The sequence below is a fragment of the Haematobia irritans genome, chromosome 1, assembly GCF_050003625.1.
Source record: "Haematobia irritans isolate KBUSLIRL chromosome 1, ASM5000362v1, whole genome shotgun sequence".
In the NCBI taxonomy this organism is placed as follows: Eukaryota; Metazoa; Arthropoda; class Insecta; order Diptera; family Muscidae; genus Haematobia; species Haematobia irritans.
In genome coordinates this window covers 280,247,522-280,259,395 of record NC_134397.1, presented here as the reverse complement: position 1 = coordinate 280,259,395, position 11,874 = coordinate 280,247,522, and the positions used below count along the sequence as shown (strand labels likewise).

The 11,874-nt window shown below is 31.6% G+C and overlaps 1 protein-coding gene across 1 annotated transcript; it reads left to right on the top strand.

Moving 5' to 3' along the window:
• Nucleotides 1-1,559: 1,559 nt before the first annotated feature.
• On the top strand, nucleotides 1,560-10,504 carry Crz (Corazonin). Its single transcript, XM_075288624.1, has 3 exons — nucleotides 1,560-1,638; nucleotides 7,066-7,269; nucleotides 9,922-10,504. The coding sequence occupies exons 2-3, from the start codon at nucleotides 7,073-7,075 to the stop codon at nucleotides 10,148-10,150; spliced, it is 426 nt and encodes a 141-aa protein (XP_075144739.1). The 5' UTR covers nucleotides 1,560-1,638; nucleotides 7,066-7,072; the 3' UTR covers nucleotides 10,151-10,504.
• The last annotated feature ends 1,370 nt before the right edge of the window (nucleotides 10,505-11,874 follow it).

The following is an 11,874-nucleotide window of genomic DNA, read 5'->3' as shown; positions in this document are numbered from 1 at the left end:
AAAGATTTACCCCGATTTAGTTGAAATTTTGCACACAGAGTGGAATTAAGGTTCTGGATATGCGTGCTAATTTTGGTTGAAATCGGCTCAAATTCTGATATAGCTCCCATATATATCTTTCGCCCGATTTTCCGCCATATGACCACAGAGGTCAAAAATGTAATCCGATTTACGTGAAAATTTGCACAGTATACGGATCTGCTTTTAGTATACGGATCTGCTTAGAATTAAATTCTGGGTCGATTTAGCGATGTCCGTCTGTCTGTCTGTCTGTCTGTCTGTCTGTCTGTCTGTTGATGTGTTTTTGTGTGCAAAGTACAGCTCGCAGTTTTAGTCCGATTGTCCTAAAACTTGGTATAGGGTCATGTTTCGGCTCAAAGCCACAGTTTTGCCCTGACTTACTTCAAATTTTGCACAAGCGGTACTTTTAACAATACTATTGTATGTGCCAAATATGGTCAAAATCGATTCAGATTTAGATATAGCTCCCATATATATCTTTCGTCCGATTTGAACTTATATGGCCTCAAAATGCAGGGTTTTGCAGTGATAAAAGAGAACATCACTATTTGTGGTATCAGAATGTGGTTAGGACATTAACCTATCCGAGCCTAGTGTCCACAATGGGAGGACGAGTAATAAGTTAGTCATCCTTTTGTAAATGTAAACGTCTATAGTATTGGAAAAATCAAACCAGTATTATTTTAAAGGCCACTGTATAGTTTTTTTTTATATAGCAATAATGGTAAAAACAAGCAATTGAATTCGTAAAAAAATCACAGCCAAAAAAAAAAATACTTAAGAGTTATTTGAATCCTGCGCGTAATCTCAAAATACGTGAAGTGCGTGTGCAGGCGATGCCAAAGGCAAAGTTCTTTGGGAGAATTGGTATGGGTAGGAAAGGGTTTCATAGTTCATGGAAAGTAATTGCGATGATTTTTTAATCAGCAAATGCATTCAGTTTGCTCAGTCATCTAACACCAAATCTTATATTGAGTGGGATGTTTCGGGACTTAGTGGCTCATCGATGTTACGCTTAAGGAAGATGGTACACGCTCCACACCCATATGTACTCGAATAGATTTTTTTTGTTTTCGTCCAAGTTAACAAAAACAATTGGCTGCTAATAACATTTAATGCTTGTAAGCCTCAAAGAGCACAAATTAAATAAAACCACACAGAGGGTGGGTCACCTCGGTACATGGTACATGGTGAAAATTGACAGTGTTAAATATAAGATTGGTAGCAGAATCCATTTTTAGATGAATTTCGTAATGTTCATAAAAGGAAACATTTAACTAATATTGAGGAGGACCTGAAATTCCAAAAATGGGTTATTCGATTTCAGCAATAATTTTCGAAAGATTTGACTGAAGTAAATCATGAAAATAATCTTGTGAAAAAAATCCAAAAATTTTGTTCTGTGTATTGTTATTTCTATGGATAATTGTAAGGTAGATCTTAGATGTGCCTTTAGGAAAATTATCCTTCCTTTGTTCATCAGCTACAGAAGCTGTATAAAAGCCGGCCACATAATCCACTTCGATATTCAGTCTGCATCAAAACGTAAAATTCAGCGGACGTTTGCTTTAGTTCGGAGATATACTGAGTTGCCGTGTATATTGAAATCAACAAAATGTAAGTAAAATTTTGTGCCGTAATGTTTTTGGAGTCAAAAGTGTCTATAAAATATCAATAGAAGTAAATAGGACTAAAACTTAAGTGAATAAATTACATGGAATACTTTTTGGGCTAAACACTAAAAAATCTTACACAGTTTCAAAAACTTTGATTTTACTTTAATTATTCTAGTATTGATAGCGAGCCAAAAAAAGTGAGAAATGACACTAAGGATATCTTTAAGACGCAATTCACTTTTAAATTGAGGTTTTGCGTACTCAAGGTTACGAACTGAGGTTCAACGGAATTTTCTCTTTTTGTAAAGATAATCATTTCCAAGTAGAATCATCTAAATCTAAGAAGAATATTTAAACTTTCAATGGAAGTTTAAACATTCTTTATCGAATTTTGTTGTATTCTACACTGAAAGAAGAGTTTTCTTCTGTGAGAGGAGAGAATTTAGATATTGTTTCTTTCGATGTTAAACATATAACAAATATTTGAAACAATCGTTTATCATAAATTCGAGTTCATTTGCTCTACAACAACAAGATTTACAACAAGATAAAAGTGTAAAATCAACTCAATAATTTCCGTGAACTTTATTTTAGTTCATGGTAATTATTATCATTATAGTTGAAAATTTCCCTAATATGAGAACGTTTCCTTTATTGTAATGATGTGTGTGTACACAGAACAAAAATTCCGTAGTTAAACTAACGCTAAATTAAACTTATTTTTATTGCAAAAAATAAATTTTATTATTTTTTGCAAAATTTTCCACAGCCCAATGAAAATTTCGTTTTTTTAAGTATGTCTCAAACATTTTAAGAACTAAACTTGAGTATAAAGTTCAATGACCGTACACATAAGTTCAATATGAACTAAAGCAAATTAACATTTTCGTACGATTCCCAAAAATAGTAAGATTTAAATGGTCATGATTTGGCGCCAATGATTTTCGAAATCTCAAAATGTGGAGTAAAATTTAGTTCAATTTTCGTACGAGTTAGTTTATTCTTCCTATAAAACAGTTTACTTTTTTGTCGGTGTAGGTTAGTTAAATGAATTAAAAAAGTGGGAATCACGGGAATTTTTCATTACTCCCTTTAATTCTCGTGAATGGGTGGGTGGTGAGTGTGGGTTGTCGTGTGTGAATTCGGGTTTTCATGGCGTAAATATGCGTGAGCAGTGGTGCCAACTGTTTTTGCCTTAAAATCGTCAATTTTTAAAATATTTTTCGTCAATATCGTCAAAAAATTCGTCGAAGAATCGTCACCCATGAAATAGTCGAAAACAAAGATTTGAGATGAAAATAAACGTTTTATTCAAAATAAAAACATCACAAAAGCCATTTTAATTCACTTTTCTTACATGAAGTATACAGTTTAACACCCATGTTCAGATATCCACTTCAATTCCACTTCCACTATTCACGTCAATTCCACGAACGTGAAAATTTGGTGTTCTTAATTCCACGCTTTTTTGAACTTTTCTGTAACCAGCTGGGTTGCACAAATCACCCACAAATTCACTAAGGCGGAAATCAAAATAAGTGGAATCAATAGACTTATTATAATTTAATATTTTTTTTAATTAAAAATGACGCAGTTTTAATAAAACTCATGTATTAAATATAAAACATTTCAAATTTTTTACGCGAGTACTTTTTTTAACCGGAAATACACCCATCTTGGACATAATTCAACTTTCTCCAAGACTTTTGCTAGTGACTTGATTTCACGAAAATTCCGGTGAAAGTGGATTGTGGGACACGAAAATCGTGGAATTGATTCACATTCACCTGGAAGTGGATTTGGGAACATGGGCATAAATATCTAATTCAGTCAAACGAATTTAAATCATTTTAGGAGCTCATATATAATGTTTATTATTATTACAATTTATTTAGCATAACTTGGCTTATCGGTTATGAATAAAGTTAATTTAACTAAATTGAGTTTATTACACTGTAAAAAACAGTGAACCCGCCAGGAAGAAATTTTTTGGTAAATTTTGGAAAATTTAAATTATTTTTAGAAAATTTTAACTAAACAGTACTACAAACGCTGACATCACGATGATATCACAAAAATAAGCAAATGTTTTTCGATAAATTCAAGAAAATGTATTTGACTTAATTCATTTTTTCACTTATTAAAGAAAATTTTGTAGTTTGACGAAAAAAATTGGAGTTCAAAATTGCAAGAATGTCTTTAGTGCCATACGAAGTTCAAGATGGGCGCATTTGTAGTAAAATTTACAAATTTGAAGAAATAATTAACTATTTTATGAGAAGTACGAATTTAGTAAATCCTTATACTTCATTTGTGTATAATTTTTTCCTGTTTTTTTAATTCACTTAACTAAAAAATTATTAGAGTAAAATAAACTTTCTCCAAACATAATAATTCTGGGAACTAAAATAAAGTTAAATTGGCTTTAGTGAAATAGATGGTTCAATTTTTTTTGAGTGTACTTTCAGAATTATTTAGCTTTAAGTAGTTTTTGGACACACGAATATTTTATGAATTTGAAGTTTCAAAGGAATTCCGAATTTTAGTTGTATTTATATTTTTTGCTTTGAAAATTATTTCTACATTGGAGACGAAAGTGGCTAACAGTAAGCTAGATACAAATTGTCATAGTATTGAGATTAAAACAAGTATGAACGGCCGTAAGTTCGGCCAGGCCGAAGCTTATGTACCCTCCACCATGGATTGCGTAGAAACTTCTTCTAAACACTGCCATCCACAATCGAATTACTTAAGTTGCGGTAACACTTGCCGATGGCAAGGTATCTTCAAACCTCCTAACACCGTCTTCTAAATTGTATGTAAGTCCATACGTGGTTATATTAAATCAAAAAAGATCGATAAAATACTTATAATATTCAGTTTGACAAAATTTTCTATAGACATAAAATTTTGACAAAATTTTCTATAGAAACAAAATTTTAACAAAATTTTCTATAGAAATAAAATTTTGACAAAATTTTCTATAGAAACAAAATTTTGACAAAATTTTCTATAGAAACAAAATTTTGACAAAATTTTCTATAGAAACAAAATTTTAACAAAATTTTCTATAGAAATAAAATTTTCACAAAATTTTCTATAGAAAGAAAATTTTGACAAAATTTTCTACAGAAATAAAATGTTAACAAACTTTTCTATAGAAATAAAATTTTGACAACATTTTCTATAGAAGTAAAATTTGGAAAAAAAATCTATAGAAATAAAATTTGGAAAAAATTTCTATAAAAATAAAATTTTGACTAAATTTTCTATAGAAATAAAATTTTGACAAGATTTTCTATAGAAATAAAATTTTAACAAAAATTTTCTATAGAAATAAAATTTTAACAAAATTTTCTATAGAAATAAAATTTTGGTAGATTATTTTTGGCTCGAGTGGCAACCATGATTATGAACCGATATCATATGCTGACACCACGTACCAAATTTCAACCGGATCGGATGAAATTTGCTTCTCTTAGAGGCTCCGCAAGCCAAATCTGGGGATCGATTTATATGGGGGCTATATATAATTATGGACCGATATGGACCAATTCTTGCATGGTTGTTGGATACCATATACTAACACCACGTACCAAATTACAACCGGCTCCGATGAATTTTGCTCCTCTAAGAGGCTCCGGAGGTCAAATCTGGGGATCGGCTTATATGGGGGCTATATATAATTATGGATCGATATGAACCAATTTTGGCATGGTTGTTAGAGACAATATACTAACACCACGTACCAAGTTTCAACCGGATCGGATGAATTTTGCTCCTCTAAGAGGCTCCGGAGGTCAAATCTGGGGATCGGTTTATATGGGGGCTATATATAATTATGGGCCGATGTGGACCAATTTTTGCATGGTCATTAGAGAACATATACCAACACCATGTACCAATTTTCAGCCGGATCGGATAAAATTTGCTTCTCTTAGAGGCTCCGCAAGCCAAATCGGGGGATCGGTTTATATGGGGGCTATATATAATTATGGGCCGATGTGGACCAATTTCTGCATGGTTGTTAGAGACCATATACTAACTTCATGTACCAAATTTCAGCCGGATCGGATGAAATTTGCTTCTCTTAGAGCAATCGCAAGCCAAATTTGGGGGTCCGTTTATATGGGGGCTATACGTAAAAGTGGACCGATATGGCCCATTTGCAATACCATCCGACCTACATCAATAACAACTACTTGTGCCAAGTTTCAAGTCGATAGCTTGTTTCGTTCGGAAGTTAGCGTGATTTCAACAGACGGACGGACGGACGGACGGACATGCTCAGATCGACTCAGAATTTCACCACGACCCAGAATATATATACTTTATGGGGTCTTAGAGCAATATTTCGATGTGTTACAAACGGAATGACAAAGTTAATATACCCCCATCCTATGGTGGAGGGTATAAAAATGCTTGTGGCGTCAACAACGACATCTATTGGATTTTCCGGCAATGTAAACGCGACATCTCTGTCAATTACATGCCATTGATACTGGTAGACATGAGGTTGTTGTCTAAGGTATACATTCTAATAACCGTTGAAGAGGTCGCTATAAATGTCTAACCGAGTTGCACTTGCACTTCCAAAAAATCGCATACCAAAAAAACGGTTCCAAAAAAACGCATACCTAAAACCCGGTGTATGACTTACGTAAGTGATAATTTTAATTAGTGTTTTAATAAATTATATATAATTTATTTAATACGAGTTGGTAATTTATTTTAGTAAAATTTTGTCTCAAGTTTCTAAATAGGGATGAATCTATATTCTGAAGAAAACCCTGAGTGTAACCATATAAAAATATCCATTCCAAATTTTACACAATTACCTCAATTATTGTCTTTGGTGGTCGTTTTTCAGATTCCATAACAATACATTATTGATACTTGGGCCCGGTTTCTCAATATCGTGTCAAAAAGAGTTACTTATACTCCGGAGGATAATAAACCGGTCCTTAGTTGATTAATATGCAGGATTAAAACAGTATATTGGGAACTTAATGATGAACTACACGCAAAAGCCAAAAAGTTTTCTCACTCCAATGTTAGTAAAATTTCAAGCCAATTCGCCGACATCGTCAGTTCAATTGACGACAGATATTTTATATGGTTCCAGATGAATATTTCTACGATTTACAACCAGAAAGTCAATCTTAGGATATTTCACCGATCGATATTTTCAATTTATGGAAAAACTCCACTGAAAAAAAAATCTCTTATATTAAGGAATAAACACTTTTTGTAACAAGAGTTGAACTTTATTTTAAATGTTAGTATAGGCACATTTTATGATAAAAGCATATGTTTTTGTCGTGATGAAAGTACCTGTCTTATTTTTTTTTTATCAATAAACATTTATTTTATGAGTAGAAACTATGACTATATAGAAATATTTATTATTGTAATTTGCCATTAACAGCCAAAGAATGTTGCGAATCGTGCTTTTGTTATTCCTTTTTTCGATGGCTTGCATGGGACAAACTTTTCAATACTCCCGTGGTTGGACCAATGGAAAACGAAGCGGAACGGGAAATTCAGCAACGAATTTGTTCAGCAAAGACGATGAAGGATTTCCAGGATTATTTGATTTTCAAGAGACCGCTAATGAACGAAGATTGGAAAGGTAAGATTTACGTCTTTAACTGAGGGACGCAAATTTTCAAAATTTGTGTCTTAAATTTTTTGAAGAAAAAATTAGGAAAGTTTGTTTTTTTAAATAAATAATATATTAATAATATATTAAATAATATATTGAACTGTTTTTAAGAAAGCAACTCAGCAGAAAATTTCTCATGCGTAGGAACCAATACGAAATTATTTTAGCATACTAATGTACATTTAGAATGTTCAAAAAGTATATATGAAAATATCTTAAATTGGAAAGTAATTTTTGTAAAAAAAAGTTTATACGACAAAGTATGATTTGAACTTATTTTAGTGCAATAATATGTTATATTGCATACGGCATGCATGGAATATAGTTTTAATATTTATTTTGCATCCATATTGCCTCCGATTGGCATGTTGTGTATGTTAATGGTGATTGTATCGCTTTAATGGGACATCGCCCACAAGAATCATGCATGATGGAAGCAACTGTGTAAGCTAATGTCAATATAGTTGCATACTGGGATACAATATTTTCTCCTGGAAATATGCATAAACTTTTGTACGCATAAAATTAAAATATGTGAAGAGTCTTTAAAGTATATGAAGAATGTGATACAAAAATAAAGTGAAAAATGTTTTCTGGAATCTTAGAAAAAAATAAACCATATTGGTTCAATTGGATCCATAGAGTTTAATCTTCCCTTAAGAATTTTAATTCTGAGCCAAAGATGGGGCAATGGGGAGTTGGAAATCTAGACTAATAAAATTAAAATTAGAATACACACTCAAAAAAAAGTTTGCTTGGATCCAAAGATTTTGACCTTCCCTTAAGGAGTTTAGTATGTTATTGATTCCGAGCCAAAAGGTTAAGGTTAAGTTAGGTGGCAGCCCGATGTATCAGGCTCACTTAGACTATTCAGTCCATTGTGATACCACATTGGTGAACTTCTCTCTTATCACTGAGTGCCGCCCGATTCCATGTTAAGCTCAATGACAAGGCCGAGTCCGAAGGGAATTCCACATTGCAGTGAAACCACTTGGAGAAGCTTTGAAACCCTCAGAAATGTCGCCAACATTTCTGAGTTGGGATAATCCACCGCTGAAAAACTTTTTGGTATTCGGTCGAAGCAGGAATCGAACCCACGACCTTGTGTATGCAAGGCGGGCATGCTAACCATTGCACCACGGTGGTTCCGAGCCAAAGATGCGGCTTCTTTAAAATGCAGTGAAACCACTTAGAGAAGCTTTGAAACCCTCAGAAATGTCGCCAGCATTACTGAGGCGGGATAATCCACCGCTGAAAAACTTTTTGGTATTCGGTCGAAGCAGGACCTTGTGTATGCAAGGCGGGCATGCTAACCATTGCACCACGGTGGTTCCGATCCAAAGATGCGCCTTCTTTCAAATAAAGGCAGTTTTTAGCGACTTATGTGGCTTTAAATGTAAGATCTATAAAATTAAAATTAGGATAGACATATTATTTATCGGATTTTCATTCACTTTTCGCTTACAAACAAATGGCAGTTTGAAAATCCAAAAGTATCCAAACGGATACTTCAAAGAAAAAAATTGTTATATTAATTCCAGAAAAACTTTGAACCAAAGATGCTAAATCCTCAAAATAAGTTTTAGCGTTTTTTATCTTAAATCTAAAGATTCAATATTTCAGTTAATTTAAGGACGATTTTTTAAAATCAAAAATGTGTTTCTTAATTTAAGGAGCATTTCCCTTCGTTCAAAGACTTACGTCTTTAAATGAGGGATGCAAATTTCCCAAATTTGTGTCTTAAATTTCATACAAAAATTTTTTTTTTGATGAAAAAATTAGAAACTTTTAATTAAAATGTGAGTGCACATATCATTTATCGAAGTTTCACTTTGGGCGAAATATTAAAAAAAAAATAGACAAATAAATGTAAGTTTCAAAATTTAAATTTTAACATATACTTAAATGTTACGAATGGTTTTGTTGATTAAAAAAAAAAAAGTTAAACCACAGATGCATAATCCTCAAAATAAATCTCAGCCTTTATTTGAAGTTCTAAAAGATACCAATTATTACATTAACCCCCATTTTCGTGAAACTCCGTTAGTGCTCCGTTAGTTAACGAACTTTTAAACCATACCATGGATATATCTGTCATCTTGCGTATATATTCCACATGCCAGATAGAAATTTAACTGCTGAAAATTTTTCAGTTAAAGTTAACCGGAGAAAAGATATTTGCAATTTAATTTCTATTAACTGGCAGTTAAAGCCTAACGGAGCTACAAGAAAATGGCCGTAAGTCAGAAATTTCTTTAAGAAAATAAATATTTTTTTCTTCAAAGACATACGACTTTAACAGAGTTATGCAAAATTTCAATGATTTGTGTCTTAAATTTAATGAAAAAATGTTTAAAAACATTTTAATTAAAATTCCTCTATTTTAAAGAAATTTTCTTTTTTCAATATTTTTTCACTTATTTTCCTTAGTCCAAAGATTCAAAAGTATTATTACTGTTTTTTTTTAAATTATTTAATTATTAATTAATTTTGCATGTCGACTACGTAATTTTTCCTACCCTTGATCCTCTTTTTACAGTGTAGAGATTAATATTTCACAATAAATTGTAGTGGATACCATTATCATTTATACATTCCTAATTTGTTTATTATTTGCAGATGCTTATTACAGCTCCAGCATGCAGTAAGAAATCCTTTATTTTTACATTCAGCAGCGGCAGCAGCTCTGGCCTTGAATCCTTTGGCATCGGGTAATCAAAGCGGCGGCAAGAACATCAACAGCAACATTAATAAAGACATCCCCAATAATCCATTCTCAAGGAGTCATCAATCAAATGAATTGTTTGAGGAAGTGATCGAAGCAAATGATGATTATGCCAAGCACTAGACAGACACCACCAATCCGCAGATGAATCCACAACGATAAAGGACAATGATTACTCTGGAAGATATAACAAATAAATGTATTACACTTCTATGGTCTATATAAAATATTAATTGATAAAAATGTGAAAAAAAAAACAAAAAACTGCACAAACCCTCTCACACACACGAAACATACAACTTGAGGCTGGCTCAACAACTGCTCCATGCGGTTGTTTTCTTGTTTTTATTATGTACGAATGTCTCTTTATGTAAATAGGAATTAAATTGTAATTATTTCATTTTATTGTATAAATTAAAAATTGAATGCAAACGAATTAAATGTGATTGATAAACAATAAAACTACACTTACAAAAAGTCGACTTGTTTTGATTCTGAGTCAACTATGCGGGTTCTTTTTAATAAAAGTGTATTAAAGACTTAAAGACAAAGTTTTACATACTCAAAACTATGATACTGGTCTCAGTTCTAAACCTAAACCTTTTTCTATATATTTTCTTTCAAAGTTTACTTGAATCCAAATATCGCTTAAGGATTTTGGCAGTGATTCCAAGCGAAAGATGCGGCTTTTTTAAAATAAAGATATTTTTTGGGAAGCTATCAAGCTTTAAATGTAGGCTCCATATAACATAAAGTAGGATGCAGATCTCATTTATCAAATTTTAATTTTTCAGTTTGCGGTATATTAACAAATAAATGTACAATTTCAAAAATGTCAATTTTAAAATCAAAGTTAAAAAATGTTTCATGAATTAAAAAACAAAATCTTTAAACCAAAGATGCCAAATTCGTAAAATAAATCTTAACGTGTATTTGAAGCTTTTCATCTTTAGTCAATAACTTTGTTAATTTAAAGATTATTTCTTTAAATCAAAAAAACAAAAGGTTTTTATTTGTATAAGGTTTTTTTTTTACTTCAAACGCATACCTTAACCCTTAAATGCACAAGATCACCGTGAAGATGCTAAAGAAAGAACATCTGCATACAACATTTAAAAAAAAAAAGTATGTGTTAAAAGAAATGGTGGTTGTATCTTAAAAAGTACAGCGAGATTTAAACTAAGTTTTTATTTACAAATAAACAATTTGAGTGCAATAGCGAAAGCTGACGAGAGCAGTGATGTTCTAATGAGAATTTTGGGTATAGTGATTGAGTTATATATCATACACCTCTGATGAAGCAATTCAACGAAAATTGCGATATATTAGGACGGATGAATTGAAAATAATAAAAACAAATAGATCTCAAGCTTGGCAAAATAAAGAATTTTATTTAAACTGAAAAAGATCGAATAAAAAACAAAATAAATCAAAATAAACAATTTGTTTTTTTTTTTTTTTGTAGAGAGTAGATATATTTTTACATTACACATTTTTTTAACAGCATTACTTTCATCTCTGGTAAATATTATTTAACTCCAATTTGTATTTTTTTGAATTGTTGATCAAAATTTGATTCTCAAGTTTGACAGCAGATTACTCAAAAATTTCCGGAAAAACATATTTCTAGAAATAGCACTGCGATGTTTTAAATGCAACACACTTGATTTCATAGTATTCGGTCAACATTTTAAGACGTAAGAATTTTTTTTCTGGTTGTATCTTAAAAGATACAGTGTACATTTAAGATTTAATTAAATATAATGAAAACAAGTATATACAGCACTAAGTTCGGCCGGGTCGAATCTTAAATACCCACCACCATGAACCAAATATTAGGGTTTCCT